Raw genomic sequence first — 21,711 nt, forward strand, 5'->3', positions numbered from 1 at the left:
TTACTTTTCTTTCTCCGACTTAAAAGTGAGAGGATTTATGTGACAATCTTGCTGAATACTGGGGGATAGGAAAAAGTTGTTTTTCTAGCACACAGCATTTACATGTACTGTGTAAGCATTTCAGAATATATAAGAATTATGAACGCACAAATGAAGCACACTTTGTTATTTCTATAGTGTGTTCGAAGCAAATACTTAAATATGATCAAACTAGGTGATGCATTTTTCACCAATTTTCGCCTGTGCACCGTATATATAGCTTTATTAATAAAATGCAAATATGATGGTCATTTCAAATGAAAATGTGTTCCCTTTAATGGCTACAACACCATGAACACTCCACTCTACTCTGCACAACACCACTCTACTCTGCACCACACCACACCACTCAATGCTACTACACTCTGCACCACTCCACTCTACCTCATGCTATTCCACTCTACTCTATCCTGTACCACTCTACTCTATGCCAATGCACGTTTTGCCAATGCGCTCTATACCACTTCTATACCACTGCAGTTCGGGCCACACCAATCTACTCTGCACAACTCCACTCTACGGCATTGTACTCTACGCCACTCTGCTGCCCTGCACTCTACGCTAATGCACTTTACTCTAACATTCAACTCTATGCCCCTGCACTATACGCTAATCCACTGTACGCCACTCTAATCTACTCTACACCACTGCACTCTAGGCCACTGCACCCTACTCCACTCTGCGCCACTTCACTATTTAAATGCACTCTACGTCACTCAACTCTTAACCATTGGACTCTCTGCTAATGCACTCTAAACAACTGCACTCTGTGTCACTGCACTTTACGCCACTGTACTCCACTGCACTCGGTCATTCTACTCTGCACTCTCTGCCACTCTACTCTGCACTATTCCATTATGTCACTGCACTCTACAGCACTATACTCTACTCTGAGCAACTATATGCCACTCGACTCTACTCTGCACCTTATGCCACTGTACTTTATGCCACTTGACTCTACTCTGCACTCTACGCCACTGCACTCTATGCTGCTCAACTAGGCCACTACCCTCTGCATTGCTTAACTCTACGCCACTCCACTCTACCATGCTCTATTCTAATCTATGCCGCTTCATTCTACGATGCTGCATTGTATGACACTGAATTCGATACCACTGCACTCTAAGCCACTATACTCTGCAACACTCTACACCAATGCACAATCTATGCCACTCTATTCGACTCCACACTACACCACTCCAATAAATAACACTCTGCCACTACACTCTACTACACTCTTTGCCATTCCACTCTGCAACACTCGACACTACTCTCCTCTATGCCACTAACTTTTAGCCATGCTGATTAGCATCCATGCTGGTAAAAAAACCTGGCTAAAGCACATTGGCAAAGCCAATAGCTCTTGCATAGGCATGACCTATTGGCTTTGCCATTGCTTGTTTTATTTTGATTACATTTTTTGATTTTAATTGTATTTTTTGCGGGGCCCAAATTACACAAGTTGCTGCTGGAATACTCCTTCTTAATGAGCTGGTGTGACAGCCACCTTTCGCCAGACAATTAAGTGAGATTCACCAGAAAAGGAGATTTGACTCTGCCACCATGTTGGGAGCTGAGAGTACATGTTTTAATGGGCAGAAGGTGTTTGCTTCCACAAAAGAAGGGCTTGCCCCCTCCCACCCACCACACATACACACACACACACATACGCACACACACACACACACACACACCTGTGATAATTTCATTTATTTAACCAGCTGCCTGCCCATGAACTTTCAGGGGCACAACATACCATTGCAATACTATTTAAGTGTCTTAGATAACTAGATAGTTTATAGTGTTTTTCTCTGGCGGCAGTGGAAATGGGAGGAGGGCAGACATTGACATTACGTTTTATGTTTGGCTTGATAAGAGCATTCATAAGTCAGACCTATTGGCTTTGCAATGCTTGTTAAAATCATGATTTGGCGCACATTTAACTTCCTTGTTTATATACCGGTTCAAGATTGACATGAGCCCTCTTTGAGCAGTAAAAAACAGAAAAGGAAAAGAAAAGGAAGCAATCCCGCTGTGCTATATGTGCCCACATGTAGCAACAAGCATTTATTTCCTTTGTTTTGGCAAAGCTGAACAACATCGGCATGAAACATTGGGAAAATGAATTAGTCTGTATTGACATCAAAAATTAAAAAGCAAGATCTGTTGCTTATTTCACTTAAATTCTGTTGCTTATTTCACTTAATGCAGCAGTTGAAGTACATAATGGAGAATGAGAACTGTGCTCTTGAGTGTAATGTAGAGGGGTTAGAGGGTGCAGGGTCGAGGCTAAACTAATATGTAAGAAACACACTGTTTACGTTATGACTCAATTGGTTCATTTTATCACTGCAGTTTTTGTTAGCGTAACCATAGAGTCAAATAATTGAATCCTAGGTGGCACTATGGTGAATAGTGATTAGAGAATTTATGGTGCACTGCGATAGAAAGCAATGTGAATCCGCAAGTCTTCATTTTAAATTTGTATTATACACAGTATAAGACAGGGTGCCACAAAACGTAAATGTAGTGTTCAAGATAAAACAAGTACAAACAAGTACCTAGTCTAAATATTTTCTGAAGGGCCCACTAAAAGGACGAAAACTAGAACCCAGCTGGTTAATTGTTTTGAGAGGTAGTGTAAGGGTGTTAAAGCCTATACTGGCTTCCAAGCAGTCTTAATCAATGGCATACTTCTACCCTTCTTCCACATAGGTGTCACCCTGGCGAGAGGACTACTTTTTTATTTAACTCTCTATCCCGTCATCCGATTCACTGCACAGAAGGACCCACACAATCTGCACCCCTTCTCCCCAATTCCCCACCCGCCCCCTGCCTTCCAGCCAGAGACACCTCAAGGTCGCTATTAGCCGACCAAGAACGTCTGGTATCTTTTTTAAAGAATGGAAACTGTTTTGTCTAATAAAAGAAGGATGAGCATATGGTCAGCTTCCACCCTCTTCGAACTCAGTTTATCAGCTGATAAAAGTCTCTCTCTTCTTTTTTAGATCCTGTAGTTGGCTTCAACTGCGGCCTCGTCCTAAAGTAAGCTCTCGCGCTCTCCCGCTCACCCTCATTACCGTTACAGAGCAAAGTTTCTAAAAGGAGGAACTTTTATCCAGCTGGAGGGCAGTAGTATTCCTAGCATTAGGACATTAGTACTATTAATAGCACTGGGGCATCAGTAGTATAGATAGTGTTAGGACGTCATGATATGAAGTACCAACATAACTGTATTGCAAAGGTAACGTAGCCAGAATATAGACTACCAAAATATCATGAAGCTACGTAAATAAAGGAAAGTGGAAATTTACTACGTACGTGGAAAATGTATATACCATCAAGATATGTAGCAGTGGAGAGAAGTACTTACCTCATCTTTGGCATCAGTTAAAGTAATACCTGGTCTCTTGGTTGTTATTCTACACGACCTCCATGGCTGACAATGCTGTTTCAACTGCAAATTGCTTTTATAGTTTTCTATGAATTTTTAACAGTTACTTGTATCTTCAGTTTGTTTTTTTATGTCATGTGTCTTTCTTTCATGGCCATATATGGCGAATAAATATCGAAATAAAAAGTATTTACCTCATTATATTTAAGTAGGTGTTATTCTGGCTTCGATATTCTTGATGGACAATGTTTAAAACTTGATTTTCTGGTAATATGCCACATTATTACCAGAGGATGTACTAAGGGTAAAATCTGCCAGAATTTAACGTCAATTTTGCCAATCTTAAAATGAAGCTTTTACTCAATGTGACAGATTTTTAGTGTCATATCAGAAAAACACAATGTCGGTCTTACCTGAATAGCAGCAAAAGCCAACGCGGCCCAGATGACATACATCATGATTTCCTGCAGCTTTTTCACAACCAGAGCTTCACACCCCTGTAATCCACAAGGAAAACACATTTCTGAACACGCATTTGAAACTCTGCGATTCCATGAAATCAATCGTTTAAACGTGAAGTCAGTGCAAAAAATGGGTAGTGCTACTGAGGGTAGAGGCCTAAGAAGAAATCTTAGGCAACGTGTCAACATTGTTCCTGAAGTCTAAGCTTGATACATTTCGTGCTACCTAAAATCAACTCTAATGTAGAGACATTATTTACAAGAGACAGAACACCTATGGCAACTGACCAGCCTGGCCAAATGTGCAGCAGTGTAAACATGACTCCAGTGGTGGCACAGCAATGACTAAGAGATCGAGGACTGCCCAAATGGCTGAGTGGTCACTGAGGCTCAGTGAAAGAGGTGACTGTGGTAGGTAGGTATGAAAAAGAACATGTGTAAATCTTCACCATCAAATGGAGTTGGAGATAGCTGAATTGGAAAGGTTTGAGCAGGTTAGCAACATTTATGTAGCTAGTTGGTTGAACATCAGCAGCTGAACTGCTTTTGCCAGTTAGGATAAAGGACAGAATCTGGTCAAAGGGGAGGGGTTCAATAAATTGTCAACGAGGATAGCTGCTGATGTAAGGCGTTGGTTACAAGGGCCAGAAAGGAGAGTGTAGTTCAATAGCGAGGCAGGTTATGATTTGAAAGGGCTGGTGATTTACAAGTGCGAAGGCTGAAAAGGTCAGGTGAAGCACAAGATAAATAGGCTGATAAGAGAATGTTGATCAGCTCCAGAGAGCAGCTAGAGAGAAAGAAGTGAGATGGGAGAAGTGTTTTGTGTGAGAGTAGAGGGCGTTTTCTAACTGTGGTGAATTTGAAGGAAGAATACGTTGCAGGCTGTGATGCAGGGAAGAGCTCGGACAGTCCAGATGGAGTTGGAAGGAAAGAAGAAACGTGTCCAGCAGAGGTTCATCATTTTGCTACTTTACTTTCGAAAAGGTTTGTTTCATTCCTAATAAAGAAAGAGATAAGGCCATTTCCCACGCATGGCAGAGTGGTTGTGGAGGATGTAACAGGAGCAAGAGGTGCAGCGTGGGAAGGGAAGGTGTAGAGGCAGGTACCGCTGATCTTTGCTCTATAAAAAATAATGACTATGGACTATAGTTTAAGCGATGAGGAGCAAAATTCTAGGGCTTTTGACGAAGGCTGTAAACACAGATTATTCTATGACTAATGGGTATTGCCAGATTGAGTGAAACATTTAAGTGATATTATGAATCTTCTAAGAATCTTTCACGGAAAGTGTCTAATGGAAACTAGCCTATGAAGCAGAAGCAAAAGTTGTATTAGTGTCGAAGCTGTACAAGAACTGAAAGCAGTGGTAAGCAAACGAGACGTAGAAGGGGAAGAGGGACATGTGAGTGCATGAAGTGATGCTGGAATGCAAGAAGAGAAGAAATGGGGAGTGAATAATGGATGTCAGGGAGAGAAGTAAGATGAGGCAAGAGAAGCTGTGAGGGGGAAGTGGATGAGAAGGAAAGATTTATGGGAAGGATGGAAGGTCAGATGTGGAGAAAGAAAAAGGAGCAAGGGAGAGGCGGGTGGAAGAGAGAAGAGATGGTAACAGAAGTCCACGATGGAAGAAGACTAGGCAGATTATTAAGGCAGAACAGACAGATGAAGTGTTGGACGGGAATATCTCATACATATTATAAAGATGTGCACCTCTTCCTTGGGTGTCTCAACTCCGCACGTGAAGACAGTTTCCTGACTTTTCTTCTTTTTCTTTTTGAATCAAGATAACGGGCTTATCTAACATGTACACTCAAGTCTAGGCCTGAACATGGTAATGTCAAAGTCCAGAACTGTTTTTGTTTTTTTCAGAGGGGTGCACCAGGCATGCCTTCTTCTCAATTACATGGAACTACTTTCCACATCCTGGGTTGTTGAATTCAGGTAGTGCTAGCAGCAACATTTATCTTTGCTAACAGTCTCAACTAGAACTTTTGTTGTCAGAAATGAGTGTGGCATTCTGGCCCACATTCATGATAAAAGTTCAGCTTCAATGTGGCACCAAGACCCTTACGCTGTCATTTAGAGTGTATGTGTGGTCCACACTTAAGAGAAATGATTTGTGCAGACTATAAGTATGTTTGCTGGGATCAATGGGATGCATGTTGGATGGTCCGTGGTTCAGCATAGCACAGGGTGGAGGATGGCTACAGTTTCCCAATAATGGAAAGTGGTGGCCCAGACACTTAATGGAGTGAGAATGGAGACAAGGCTACCTAGATTACAAGATCAATGCGCCAGACATTACATACAACCTACAGAAAAGCTGTACTTTCTAAACATGTCATGTTCGTATAAAGTCTTATAAGATCCCTTTAGGTGGAAAGCTAGAGTGCAGTCAGCTGAGAGTGTCGCCTAACTAACAAAGTGAGCCTGACAACCAGTTGAGTTCCTAGAGGAGGGCAAGTATTACCCCTTCTTGTGGTGTCCCCTCTTCCACACTACATTGCAAAGCTAGACGACAGTGATCAAGTTGAGAGAGTTGGCAAGCATGTGCCTTTAAAAACGTTGTACCTTCATAGCTGTGTGAGCCAAGAAGCAGCTAGCACCCAGCTCGTGTAGAGAATGTGAATTAGGATCCTGGGGCAGCAGTATGGTTGCCTGAGTGGCAGTATAATTCGAGGACTGATAAACATCGACAGACATGCAATGGCAAATGTGGCTGCACTTCCATAGGCAGTGCTGAACTTGCACGGGTCGGAAGGGAGGTTTAACAGGGGAAGGCAGAAATGTCTCAATGGTGCCTGTACAAAACTGGATTTATACCTTTGCGCACTCCTTGGAGAATCCCTTCTACCCACCGTACCTCAGATCCATCGTGCCATCTGCAAAAATGCTGCACATCAGCCTCTGCCCAGGCCCGAAAACAAAAGGAGGGAACTAAACTAATTGTGGCAGGGCAGGGGATTGGGGGGGGGGGGAGGTGAGGTTTATGCCAGGTTGCTTGCCAAAGCTCAAGGAGGCTTGCCTCACACTGCACCAGCAGAAGTGTTTTTATATCTGCCACACACTGACTTTAGTATTAAAAACAGCATGACACTGAAACCTAAACATGAACAACACCGATGGGGTTCATTGCCGATTTTATAGCATTTTGGCCCCTTGCCAGGCCTCTGCTCGTGCTCTAGGAGCTCAACACATATGCACAAAGGAAACACATTTTATGCCCAAGACCTGTGCTGGGAATGATTGTGGAGCATGACGTTTACCCTTGTCCCTGCTGTACTCAACTTTACTCTCAACATTCAAAGGACATTGTGATGTACGCCTGGGTTTCCGCTTAATCACACAGATAAAAGCTTAACGAGTAACACTCTCTGGCATGGAAGAGGGCACAGAAGCCTCACTTGGAATAAAAATGAGGTGATCAACAACAAGGACTAGGGACTTGACTGCATGGTCTTGCTGTTACAATATTAGAATCACTGGACTTCTCAAATCCACCAACACAAGAAAGGTGGTAGTAATCTTTGCAGAATGAAAGATATTCATGTTGTGTGATCATTGAAACTCCTTGCTCGGGTTCATAATAGAAAGGGCTCAAACAGATCATTCGCTCAGATACTGCTGCTGTTCTTGTCCTAAAACAGCAAGTTTCCCAAATTATGGGGCAGGAACACTGTCCTACACCTAGTGAGTATGGAAAGGCAGCTTTAAGGGTCCAACTCCTCATTATTACCAGACGTGAACAATCTAGGTGCAAAAAGCAAGACTAGACCTTTAAGAATTCCAGCACATTGAAGAAAGGAAGGTCGCAGAGCTCCGAGCAGGCTAGCAATGCTAATGACATCAAGGACGCCTGGGAGGGACTCGCTAAAAATAAGTTATTACTCAGTTTGTGAGCCAGGAAATTATTCTACTGCCTAAGTGGACCAGGGACACTAGCTACTAAAGTCGGATCGATAATCACATTATGTTAATGCATTAAGATCATGGATAGGGTAGGGGAGTGCTCCTACACTTACGTCACATATGCTGGTGTGATGATATATGACATTTGCATTTAGGCTACCCGAATGTGCGACTCCACTGTAAGCTTGCCAGCCGATAGCCACAGGGCTGGTAACGTGTCTCACTGCTATTTGCAGTTGAGATTTGAGAATTACACCCTGCAGCAATGACTAAAACATACATCACTACTTGATTTTCTTTGTTATAGATGGAATTTCTGAATGGCAACTTACAGGTAGTTCAGTGGATCAGTTTGGGTGAAGGGTATAATCTCTGGTTCATTGCTGTTTTATGCTGGTGGTTTATCAACAACTTAGCTCAGGTAAAGGGGGAGCAGTTATCACATACAAATTACAACTGTGATAAAGATCCATTAATGCCAACCCTATACGTCACCCCTGATTAAACAATGAGCAACATCCAGCTCTAAAATTAGCTCAACAATGCTCGCAAGGAGAGGCAAGTAGTTGTCTTCCTGGACTGGCACTGTGCAAATATTATGATGTTACAAAAGATGCATTTGGCACACAGGACAGCACTGGTCACACAAAATAGGGAACAAAACAGATTTCTTTTTCACCTCCTATGGTACATATTCTAAGGGTGAAGATACGACCACATGTAAAATCTTGACTTTTGGCTCTCCCAAACTAACATTAAAACAGAAATTAGCGATAAGTGTAATTTTATGATCGGGTCATGAAGAAAGCCAGAGACCCACCTGTTTTTTTTTAAAGCTGGATGAAACATGTTGACCTATGGACATTAGGGATAACTACTACACTCAGTCTCTCACATGCTTTAACCTTTACTTAGGGAGCCTTGCCTAAAACAGAATGTCTATTACTAGGTAATTTTTATCACTTTAGGCACCTCCATTCCTCTAAAAATTCAGAAGCTCAAAGATTACTTATTTAAATATTGATATCAACTTCTGCTTCGTGACAAGCCTTCTGTTCTGGTCCACAAATATGAATTCTCATTGTGCAGCCCACCCTGGTCAATAAATCATTGGCAGGGTGAGGAGGGGACCTGATGATGCATGCCACCTAAAACTGTAAGGAAACAGCGGAAACAGTCAGTATGACCACAGGACATACTGAACATCCAATATACACCTAACATAAATAACACCTAACATACCTGTAGAAAACAGCCTTTTGTTCTCACACAAAGAAGGGTCTGTTATTCCAGGTGTTTATAACCACTCAATGATGTTCTGTTATCTTGATAAACACCTACCTATGCAACAAAGAGATAGATTTATGTTGATGCTCCAGAAGTGCTGCAAAATAACTGCCTTTAACATCCTACTTGGAGGTAAAGGGGGACCTAGATAAAACTTGATTAGCTAACAGTCCATTAGGTATGGCTGTAAGGGGGAGCTGAATGGAAAAAAAATCACATAGGTGCTTGACACTGTTGATATATGAAGACTGCAACATGGATGTTAACAAGGGGATAACATTTCACTACTCTATGTCACAAAGACAATGGGTATCCTCTCCCAGCATCACTCCTTGGGCCACCTAAATGAATATAGATCCCAAAACATTATCTTATTACTGCACCATTACACTTGATCAAAACAATTCCCACAGCTAGCTCCATGTGATGCTTTTGATGACCTCTTACTCAGGATTTAGTCGAGTCAGTCTTCAGGAGTGTGGTTCGGCATTCCACTGAAGAATACTTTCAACTTAACACTGAGTTCAGTTCCCAAGAAGGACTTCATCCGGGAAGCCTTCAAAGTTTACATGGGGGCTATCTGTACCTCAAAACAAACATCAGGTCTTACAGTACTGGAGAGGCCGGTAAACACTACTGAGACTTAATTGAAGGGGCTGGAGCAGTAATATGCTACTACTGGAGTTGAAGAGCTGTGAGCACCACTGAAGTTGGCTCTGCTGTCCTTTCTAGTGTTTGTGGACAGCGAGTTGTGTTTCTTGGCAAAAATGAGAGGGCCTGAAAGTACAAGGATGGATGAGATGTCTGGAAGGACTCTGGATCACAAATTGGCCGATGTCTAGTGCAGAACAATGTTTGAGTGCTGCTTTAAGCAGGGGAAGGTGCAGAGATTTCCAGCTTGGGATTAATAGTTTCCCTCTTTAAACCTATGCCTCTCTCAAGACTCCAAATTCAGATCTATAAAGGTCTCTGTATAAGAGGTCAGACAGAGTTTTCATATGGAATGGGCCAATCAACTGTTTTTTGGGAGACAGCACAAGTTCAAATATACCAAGATTTCCTGGTCATGGAATGGCTACATCTTTACGAGAGGTGCACAACTACTATATTGGTACTACCGTACAACTTGTTACTGTAAGGAAGGCTAAAAGATATTAGAATTATAGCACTTTCTCGGAGATAGGCCTGTGTAGCTTGTAATAGACTAGAGGGAGGTTAACCTTCCAGCAAAGAGAAAATGAGGCTGAAAAACTAGCTGTACAGTGCAGACTGGAATGAAGGCTTCCACAACTCGCCCTCCATCACTGACTGACGGGAAAGCTATAATGCTAGCCTCACAGCACTGACTGGGAAAGAAGATTAAGAGCTAGCCTTATGGTACCGGCTGTGGGAAATGCTTGAACAGCCAGCCTTAAAAAGGAGCAACTGAGAGAGGCCTGAAAATTTAGGCTTACTGCAATGTCTGTAAAAGACTTAAAGAGCTACCATTATAGCATTATCTGGAATGCTCAAAAACACTAGCCTTACATCACTCGCTGTGGATGCTGCTTCTAGCCTCCACAGCGAGAAAAAAGCCTCTGATTGAGAAGAAAGATTAATGACTTACTCTTTAGGCGCAAACTAAGAGGAAAGCTTGAAGACCACCTTAAAGCACTGATAGGCAGACATTTTAGAGCAGGTGGTCTACTAGCAGGGACTGAAAAGAATACTGGAAGAGATGGCTTTAAATCCTTCAGTGGCAGTTGTTTGCTGATAAGAATAGGATACTCTGGAAATCTGAAGGCCATGGAGTGGGAAACTCATCATAGCCCAGAACAGAGATAATCACTACTCTAACACCTATAACTACCAGAACAATTTTATCACATTTCACAGCAGGTATACCTCAATGGGAACAGAGAATTGTTGCTGCACACTGCCTGCAGCCACCTAAATCCCTGACATCTAAATCCATTGAGCTTAAAAATCCCTGAGAAATAATAATTTTCCTGGAAATTGCCCTGCAACCCATAAACTTACACTGCTAGAACTACTGAGCTTAATGAAGAAAAAGACAGATATTTGGTTTGCAACCACATCTATGATGTTGCTGCTATGGATGGGGTACTGAAGCCTATTGTTTGCCTTTAAAAGAGATTATACCTTTGCATGGACAAACAGAACAAGCCATTTTGTGTTCCAGTGTCCTAATTCTCAGAAAGGACATCCTTTCAGCCAGTGACAAGAATACACCTGTATGCAGATCTAGAAACCAGCTACAAGGACCAAACATTTTGTTAAGTTTGCAGAAGAGAAGCAGACTGAATTACTATTGGTTACACATTACTCCAAATTTCCCATCTATATTTCTTCTTGAATGCAATGCAAAATTATGCATACCGAAGTCCTTTGAGTAGAAAGAAACATTCTACTGTGTAAGAATGGAACACTTGAATGTTGACATCATCTTTATTCCCCTTCCCCTAAGAAATAAATAAAAGAATATCTTTTACAAAACACCTCAAAATAGAAGTTCTTTTTTAAGGCAAATAAAACCAGATTTCTTCCCGTGATGACTTACAAATATTACCATTTATGGCAAGTTTTTTTCCACCAAGAATATTTTACTACATAGCTCATGAGGATCGCACAAAGGGTAACTGTGAGACAATGTATTAAAGCATTTCTTGAGCTCAAACAGAAGTTAATGAACTTAGTCAATATCATCTACAGGATTTTCTAGAAAACTCTGCAGGAGGACCACAGAAAGTTTTCTTACTGTACTACTGTGCAACCATAGCAAGGATTCCAGTTACAAAAATGTCACTCCCAGAGTACTGGCCATCCTGTGCTTTACTCCTCTTTAACTGGATTATAATTGTTCTCTGTCTGTTTTGTCGTATGTGTGCTATTTAACACAATGGATCAATGGATATACAAAAGTATTAACAATTTGTGCGTAGGTTGATACATTTGAATTTTAACTTGGTATGATGTTGAAAACGGTAATAATATGCATCTTCTGTGTAAGAACATGTGTTTTATTATGATAGCTGTTGTACATATATTTCAAACATCTTGAACTGGGTACAGTATGTTTTCGCATTGACAAAGTCTTATTGACTTTTCTTAGTCTTTTCATCGGTTGAGCCACCATGTTGATGGTATGACTTATTTGTCTGATCGTCTATGTTGTTTTGACTTATTTTAATGGTTGTGATTTTCTCAAACACTATAGAGCAAAGTTTCAATTTACAGTCCCTGGGAAGGGTATACAATATGTAACCAGATTTCTACAATATACACAGTAGTGGCAGCCCCGAATGAGAGCATTCGTTGTACATTACAGTAGCTATTACTGGACAGAATATGGAATGGGCAAAGAAACATTTGTACAAAAAAATTCACAATGCTCAAAAAAAAAAAAAAAGAAAAAACCCACAGAGCTAACAAATATTTTTAACAGGCCTCACAAAAGTACTCCTCGAATGAAGATTCAGCAATAAGTTATGGTTTCTTTTCTATTAAACTTATGGAAACATTTGAGGTTTTACTTGAGCAGGTATGGTATTTTACCACACCTATGCTACAAGTAGGCCCACATTTTCCCTGTCGATATAGGTCTAAATGCAAAGAATGCAGTTACTAACTCCATGTAAACAGTTACTCCTAAGTTATGGAATGCGTCTAAACTGGTCAAGCCTGTCACCTACTGTGATTTTAATGAGTGATGATTAAAGGGTGCTATCTACACCCTCCCTTTTACCAACAAATAATCTACAGTTTGTGCATTATATAGGAAGAACTGTACATACCATAAACAACTTTAATATGTTAACCCTGTTGAGAGCACAGAATTAGTTAATTAAATCCATTTTAAAATGCTGCTGCTATATTCCCACCTCACAAGAATTCGAATGTAAACATGCAGCAGAAGACATTTTACCTGCCTGAAATGAAATTGCAATTACAGATTCAAATGTACTGGAATAGCTGGTGCTTTATACACTCTGTTTGAAAACTGTCTCACAGCAGAAAAAAAAAAAAAAACTGCCTTCCCTACTTGTCTGCAATGTTTAAATATCACTATTGAACACTTGGCATTTCTAATGCTCCTCTTATGATGTAGAGTCTAGGACGATGTCTTGAGATGGAAAAACGATAATCATGGCATGGTGATCTTTCGCAGAACAGTAAACAGAAGCAAAGTAGTCAAACATCAGTTCAGTTCTCTTTTAGGATTTTACATTTCAAGGGTGAGGCATGGACCGCTGCTGGTGAAATTTAAGAGATTTAAGATGCATAGGTTCAGCTGGGCACTAGCACTGTGCAACTGCACTCCACTGATGCTTGAGACACCCAGCTACACGCGTATTCTTTGGGGAAGGCAATTAGGCAAGAAGGGCACTCTGAATACTGAATGAAGTATGGGGGAAACCGCAGACAGAATTCCCCCCCTTCTAAACAAAATGCATGGGAAGCTTGTGGCTCAGTTCTCCTCTCCCCTGCACACAGTAATTAAACACAGAGATATAAGTTGGCTATTGAACCTGTTTGGTAGAAGACTGCATGCGAGGCGTGGACAGGGAAGGCTAAAGCTCTTTCCCTGTGTGAGGTTATGGCTTATCTGGATCAGGCAGCAAGCAAGACTTTCCCCATGAGAGTCAGAGAGGCACGGGAGAAGTGACATAAGGAACTGTGTGTCCTGTAAGGCCTTTCTTTCTTTCCAGTCTGGGGACAAAGTATGGGTAGCGCAAAAGAATAATGACAACCAAAGATACAAAGTTCAGGGACTTCAACCTTGAATAGCAATGGTACCTTGTGTTAGATAGAAGGTTCCATAAGAAGCTTCAACGCAGATCCCTCAAGGGTTAGTGTAAGGAAAAACAGGCAGAGGAAGCAGAGACTTATTACACTAATCATTCTGGCTTATTCCATGGATAATTTTTCCTCCCGAAATCTTGAGCCTCCCTTTTCAACGAAACTGGAGAAACAGACAATTTAGCCATCCATAGGTTGAACTTCTCAAACACTAAAGCAGAGATTACAAAGGCTAACAGAGTGAATGTAAGGCTTGTTAAGTAGGAGGGAGCTGGAATACAGAGCTGAACTCAGGAGAGAATACACTCAAAGAAATTAGCTGAAAAATGTAGTGTTGAAGTGACTGGAGCACAAAGAGATAATTACAGGTATCTGCTGTCAGACTGCTGGTGTATTAAGACGTAACTGGTGGTACATGGGGGAAATCATGGACACTGTGCTTATAGAAAGTTTCATGAATGTTGTGAATGTTTATAGAATGTTTCTTGATGGAGCGTAAGGAGATTAAATACTTCTTCGGAAGAAAATAGTTGGAAGTGGGTTTCTCTCAGCTCTTACAAACTGTCACCCTTTCCTTTATTGTTCCGTCCAGGAAACGAGGAAAGGACCCTTCTACAAAATAGTTGTTTTGAAGATTATAGTTAATTTAATGTGTAATAACGCGCGGTATTACAGTAAAAAAAAATACAGAAATCCTAAGAAAGATGAATTCGGAGGTAAAGTTCAAAAATGGGGTATAAAAAAAAAAAGAAGTGTGGCAGGGGCAGAAAATTACAGCTGTCATGCGGTTTCCTAGAACAAAAAGACACAAATAAATATTTTACACCCACAATCAGCGTATTCACTTCACAGATACTGAAGGATGTTTGGATGAATATGTCTGAATCCAGACATTCTTGGAAAATTGAGGAAACACAAATGAAAGTAAAATGAATGAAATAAGGCAGGGTGACAGAATATTTTTAGAACGGTAGTGCCATTTTTTGCATCAGGGCCATGGAGTCAACGTGATGGGGAGGGGGGTAGCTTGTTTAGACTGGTGCAGCAAGAAAAAACAAAATTAATGACGGGTAGCTCCCCTCCTGTTGTCCAAGCTGAAATGCTTTAACACCAGGTATTCTGAGTAACAAACTAAAAGGTTACGGTTCACAAAAAAAGAAATCACTGTGGATAATTTGTTTGATGGTGCAATATGTTATGACAGATTTCTTACCTCAGAGTAAAGATCTGAAGGACGACTCATGCTGCCCGTACAGTTGCTGATGCTGGCCCGGCAGCAGCTGAGGGGGACGCTGTTGTTTTTTGCTTCCACATACCAGCGTGTTTTCACCCAGTCTGAGTAGTTATGGATTCCACAGCAGTGTAGCTGCAACATATATATTCAGTTAGCACTTTCGAGTCTAGGTAGGCCTTTTATCCAACTACTATTTTGTTACCTCTATTAAGGAATGAAGGTTCAGGGGTGTGCTACATACACATCCTTTTGAGCTATTTTGAAAAAAATAAAAACAAATCCTAATTTGCACACTATTTTCAGGTGTTCAATGCTTTCTTCACATGCAGGCAAAATTATGAAAACGTTTTGGATCACCAAACAATGTGGATTCCATTAGTACTGGGGAAAACTAGAGGGAAAGAGGAGAGCGAGAGAGAGAGAGAGGAAAACTCAACAGTTTTACTTATCACAAAATAGGCATTCAAGGGCCACAGCAATTCAACGTAAACTACTGCATATCGAGCATCAGGGAGAGCTCGAGAGCCTTTTATAAGGTAGTCAAAAGCACATCTCTGCTGGGTGGTCTCAATGTTAGAAAAGGAACGCGTATCATTTTATGAAACAGAATATAAAGATTCCCTGCAACACTGCCTCTCCATCTCAGGTATCTTCATTCAAGTTATGCTAAAGATTTTTTTCTAACTCATTGCAATGGAACTAAAATGGGTAACATGCCCTATAACATCAGTGTATTGCTTTGTGAGAAGCAGAGTGGCATGGGTACCTCAGAATGCCTGAACCACCCACTGGTGAGTAACTTGTAATTCTTGAGAATGTAATTCTTAAGTCACACTATGTTACTACTTTGAATTCCACAGATGTACGGTCATGAATATGGACTATAGCCATCCTGGAAGTGAAGGGGAGTAGAGGAACAAACTGCCAGTCTTAGTTTTAAGAATGAATTCTAGATATAATATTCCTCCGAGACCGCTGCTCAGCGCTAATGTCTGCAGGACATGAAGCAGAAGTTAAGAAAGGTGTATGGCCTTTCAACTGAAGCTGCCATACCCACTGTGGAGTGTGGCCCTCCGACGAGGAGGGCAGGTAATTCGAGCACAGCAGTTCAATGCAGGAAACCCAAACATTTGTTATGCCCACTTCAATTCCACTTTTTAACAAGCATTTGCAATACAATAGGTCTTGCATTTGGTTCAATTGGAGCTACTGTCATTGCAAATTCATAACTGGACTTTTCTTGCCACATACATTTGTCAACCCTGCCTAATAATTTTGTCCTTTCCCGTCACATACTTCTTAACTAAAGGACTTCCATTTACCTTTCTTCCTCTATCTGCACCAAAAAAGAAAATGTGGCCCTTAGGCATCCTAATTTAAATCTGCCATGCTAATTGTAATAGAATACCACTTTCACCACCCCACTCTCAGAATTGCTGGCTGGCTAACACAATTCCCCCAAAAAAGACACAATACAGCCACAGAGGAGAAATAAACTAGAAAGGTCACCCAAACATATCAAGAGTGTTCAAACAGTCATAATGTAATAAGGATGTTAAGTTGGCTTGAATCACGGTCATAATTGCAATATGGAGATATTATTAAAACATACACTATTTATCATATACATTTTTTTCAGAAATAAACTTTTGTCAGTAGACTGTGATGCTCAAAACAGCCCCTAGAGGGCACCATAACAAACATTAATTTGTAAGAAGCATGGTCATGGCCCATATGGTTAGCCCCTAGAGGGCATAATCCCATGAAAAAAAACAGGAGAAAGAAATGCAGTGTAACCATAAATGTAGCCCCTAGAAGCCATTTTAAGGGCTAGCAGGCCTACTGCAATAATAATACAAACAAGGCCTTTAAAACAAAACTTCTCCCAGCTCTAAAACAAACGTTTTAGCAACGAGAAAGCTTAAAAGACACTGCATGGTGGGAGGGGTTATTTTGGGGTCCCCACTAATATAGTGTGGGGACCCAGAGATGATGTAGACAGAACAAGCATGTCATGCTGAACGTTTTGTAGGTGGTCCCACAATGCCCTAGGACCACAATAGGCTGAGTTATGAACAAAAAAGTTTTGTAAAAGTAATGCTCTGCAAAGCATTATAGGTGAATTTCCTGAGCGCAGTGAAAATTGTAGTAATGGCTCTCCCGCTGTGCTGGGAGAGCTGCTTTCGCTTTGAGGATTTCTGTTTTACCTAGAGCATTTACCAATTTCAAGTTTTTTAAGGGGAGAGCCACAAGAAATGACTCTGATTAGGTAGCTGTGAACAATGTGACCAGCATTCCTATACCGCTGATCATGCTGTTGTGCCTATTCGCTTTGTGAGTGCTATTGCCGCCATGCAGCACGAAGGGTAGAGACAAAAGAAAAAAATATAGTTTGCCCACTTTGAAGAATATCGGCAATCGTGCAATAATCCATGTAACGGGGCAGTCTGCAAGGTGTGACAAAAACAGCATCAAGACAGGTCAAACGTAAAGCATTTACCAATGACATCAAGTGATTTTTGAAAGACAAGCCCAGGAACATATAAAAGTGATGGGCAAGGTTAAAAGCCCACAATACTTACAATAGTTTAAAGCACTTGTGCGCTTGACCTAAAAAAACAATGTAACGGACATTGTAACAGAGGTACGGAATTTAAAGGCAATCATAGCAAAAGAGGCCCAAAAAGGTGAAATGATGAATGGAAACATGAAAACATGGATAGCTGCATGAAAGCCTTAAAGGATGTAGATATAGATGGACAGAAGGTGGTTATGAAGGGAGCTCATCTAGACCGGGCATGGCTTACTTGCTTTGCTCACCTTATGGCTCTAGAGGTATGGATCAAAGGGAGGGCTATTGTAATTTTCTGGCTACTCCCTTGTCTAGGTGTGGTTGTGGAGATTACCAGCGTGAGTTTTTAGGTGATGCACACAATTCTTTCTTACTGTTTAAGTGTCCAGTGGAAAAGGGGTTTTCACCCAAGGCCCATCCTGGTCCTAAAAGGACCAAACAAGTGATACCCTTGTTTGTGCCTGCCCTTTGCTGGATACGCCTGGGCAATGTGATCCCCAGAACATTTGGTCAAAGTAGGTGACAGGCAGGAAGACATGTCAATTCCTATGCAGAAGCATGATAGGAAATTGGTCTCTCGCCTCTGTGCTGCTTTCCACTTAACATTCTCCCCACATTCTGTGTGTTGTTCCTCTCACCCCGTAGGTCATCCATTGCTTCTTCCAACCATACCCCATCCACCTCAGTTGTTTTGTTTATTAAACCACACATGTGGCAGTTTTATAGTCCCAAGACACATTTATGTTTTGTCCATGGGCAAGTAGGCTCCACCATCCTATTGCACAAGGCCATGAGCTGTCAGTTTACAGTCTCAAACCATAGTTAACACAAAGAGGACTCCTGTGCTGATAAAGCAACATGTGTATTTGAATATTGATGTTTCAAGCTCTCAATATAATTCATTAATGCAAGGCTTTTATTATCAGCGGACATACAGTAAGCTGCAAGCTCACTCTGCACTGCTGACAGTCTCCAAACTAGAAACATTTTAAGCATGTGAAATATCAAACTATTAGTGGGCACTGTTAATTCTCCCTTAACACTCCTTCATTAGGTGCACATACATGAAGTAATTGTTACGCCAAAATTAATCCCACAATTGTTTTTCCTGTCCTGAAAATCATTTTACCTGTGGAGAAACCCCTTCCCCTACACCCCAACACATATGAAAGCACCCAATTCCCCTTCCAATTCTGAAAGGGATTTATTCCAGTCCTTCACTGGAGTAAATCTTTGACCTTTAAAAAGTTTGGTAGACGTTCGTGTACGGCCACACATTGATGTGTATTTGGGTGTCCACAAACACTGAAGGTTGAACATGCCTTGAAATACCAACTACTCAACCATTGCTTGGGAATTACTTCCCACTTAGTATTACCTTGTTAGGGTGCGATATTATGGGAGTAATATGGAGTAATAAATGGTTTTATGATTTCTAAGTTATCTTTTACTTAAAGTTCACCAGGTTTACCAGTAAGTTAATCAACACAAACGGCTAGGTGAGTCAGGACCTATGTTTTTGCTCAGGGCCTATATTTACTTCACTTTGAGGTGTATGGCACGCACTCAGTAATATTGACCCTGTTGCTGGGCACACAAAGGACTAGAGCCTTAAACTTCAAGCTGTGTGGTTTTGTCGATTTTAGTCTTCACATCTGCCTTGCTTTAACAATAAGACTATCTTCCAGCGTTCGGTGCTCTGCACCATTTCCTAGGTTTCCTGGGCCGCGCTTTGTGTATATGCCACTGTTAATCAAGTATGACCCTAGACATTTTGTTCTTCAGCTCCGTTTTTGTTCTTCTAGTATGATTAGTACTCTCAATAATGATGCATGCAGTTGGTTCCCTAACTTCCTATCATGCTTCCCTATTTGCTTTTAAACTGCTCTGCGTCTGCATTCAAGCGAGGATTGCTCCACTATAATTAGTTTATAGGATGTGTGATCTGTGAGAACTTGAAACGCTCTATGTGTAAATGTTGTTGACCTCTCAAAATTAAATGTTCTAGTTTTGTCATTGTGCCCTCATCAAGATTACTTCCCTGTTACAAGTTTGCATGGTGTGGGCTCCTGGGCTTTTACAGGGTGAAAATCAAAGGGATCAGGGTCAAATGAACTGTGGCAGCTTAGCTCTCAGTGCTTTCTTCACTCTCCTTCTGATAGTCTGTATGTTCTGAGATCCCCAAACCATTACATTTGTGGACCCAAGTTATCTTTTATTGTGAAGTTTGAGATCAATGGTAACACTACATGGATGTTTATACACAGTCGTAACTGATCCTCGACTTTCAGCCTAGAGCCCCGTCTTTCTTCTCCGAACAATGATGATTTCATGTTGCATCCTCGGAGGCTCCCTTTGTATTCTGCCACATTGCTGCTGCCCGCTGATAGAGGAGGTTACACACAAGTCTCCTATTCTGCCATGCGTGCATGCTGCGATTACTCCTTGTGATACGTTTCGAGTTGTATGCTCAGTGACATCCAAAGTGACACTTTGTGGCTGATGTAGACTCTGACAGATGACTTGGATTCATTTTATCTTTAGCTCCATCTTTGCTCTCATGCTTTGATTTTGATTTTGCTAATGGAATGAGCTGTGTGACGTGCTCATGGAGAACGCCATACAGCAAATTTGAGTGAAAGGTGTTGGTCTTTTGTTAGCCAACAATTAACTCTGTTTAAGCTTCAGCTCTGCTGTATTTTCAGGTGATAAGCTTCAAGTAAATCTCCAGGATTGGCTATGAGAGGATGTTGCTAAGATCTTGCAGCTGTGGGGCTCCCATGTACTTTTTCCAGCATACCTGGCCTACAGGCTTCCTTTCCTCAATGTGATGTGTCTGGTTCTACAGCCAACTGAGTAATCAATGGCACACTACATTCAGGTCTAGGCTCTTGCACCAACTAGGCACCTAGAAAAAAAAAGTCTAAACAACTGAGCACAAATGTTCCTGCCTGCCGCTGCAGAATGGAGCATACTAGATACAGTCAGAGAATCTGTATTTGGACACTAGGGGTGTCTACAAGAGGTGAAGTCGCAGGGGCAAGTCTGACCAGGTATGGTGATGAAAGTGATCGAAGGTAAGTGCAATCTGAGGGCAAAGACAATGATTACGGTAAAGTGGCTAGAGGAACATATTCAGAGACCGACGAAGACCTAAACATCGGGATACAAATAAAAAAAATCGGAGGTGCCCCTTGAGCATGACAGTGCCTCTAGCTCTCACCTAGCACAACCACCACCACTTGAATCCTCTTATTTTATGAAACAAAATGTTCCATGATCTTCTGCAGCATGAATGGTTAGCAAGGAGGCACCTGCGGTTCTCTGACTGAGCAATTCATAAAGTTTGGAGTGGTATGATTGGAAACCTAACATACATTTGAAAAGAATCGGGCACACACCATTGTGACCATGACGGCAAGTTCCTCAGTTGAAAAATTTAATTATTCAGTCATTAATAGAGCAATGGGAAATGCTTAGAACTTTGGCAAACAAGGAACACAGGCACAGTGAGGCAAACCTACTTGCCCGTGATTACACAGTGAAGTCATTGGAGAAGGTCAAACTGTGGGTGGTTACCTTGTACTCAGTTGAAAACTAAACCACAAGCATAACCTGGATATATTTACAGTAACATTGTGTAAAATCGGCTTAATGCTTTACAATATATAGGCTAAAGCAATACACAAAATGTTCCTACTGAACCCAAAGTAAGAACGAGAGCAAGGGCATAATTTGAACACTGATATGTCGGGAACTCTGCTACGTTTGGAGTTCTTCTGTGATCAGAAAGCTAACAGAATCCAATCAGGCAGAGCTGGTATATTCATAGTCTAGTACAGTGGTTCCCAACCTTTTGATTTCTGTGGACCCCCACTTTAACATTAATGGAACCCAGGGACCCCCACTGAATCATCATTAGAATCCGGGGACCCCCGTCTGAGTCATTACTGAAAGCTGGGGCCCTAATTTGTCAATATTTGTTAATATTTTTTAATTTTCTAGGCTCTCGCTG

General features: G+C 41.3%; 1 protein-coding gene across 1 annotated transcript in view; it reads right to left on the reverse strand.

The window, feature by feature from the left end:
- Positions 1-21,711, reverse strand: part of TSPAN3 (tetraspanin 3) — a 111,450-nt gene that overhangs the window by 17,332 nt on the left and 72,407 nt on the right. Inside the window, exons 5-6 of the mRNA XM_069222344.1 lie at positions 15,104-15,256; positions 3,847-3,930 (exon numbers count right to left, since the gene is read on the reverse strand). Coding sequence (XP_069078445.1) covers positions 3,847-3,930; positions 15,104-15,256 — 237 coding nt within the window. The remainder of the gene's footprint in view (positions 1-3,846; positions 3,931-15,103; positions 15,257-21,711) is intronic.

Source organism: Pleurodeles waltl, chromosome 3_1 (genome assembly GCF_031143425.1).
Source record: "Pleurodeles waltl isolate 20211129_DDA chromosome 3_1, aPleWal1.hap1.20221129, whole genome shotgun sequence".
NCBI classification, from domain to species: domain Eukaryota; kingdom Metazoa; phylum Chordata; class Amphibia; order Caudata; family Salamandridae; genus Pleurodeles; species Pleurodeles waltl.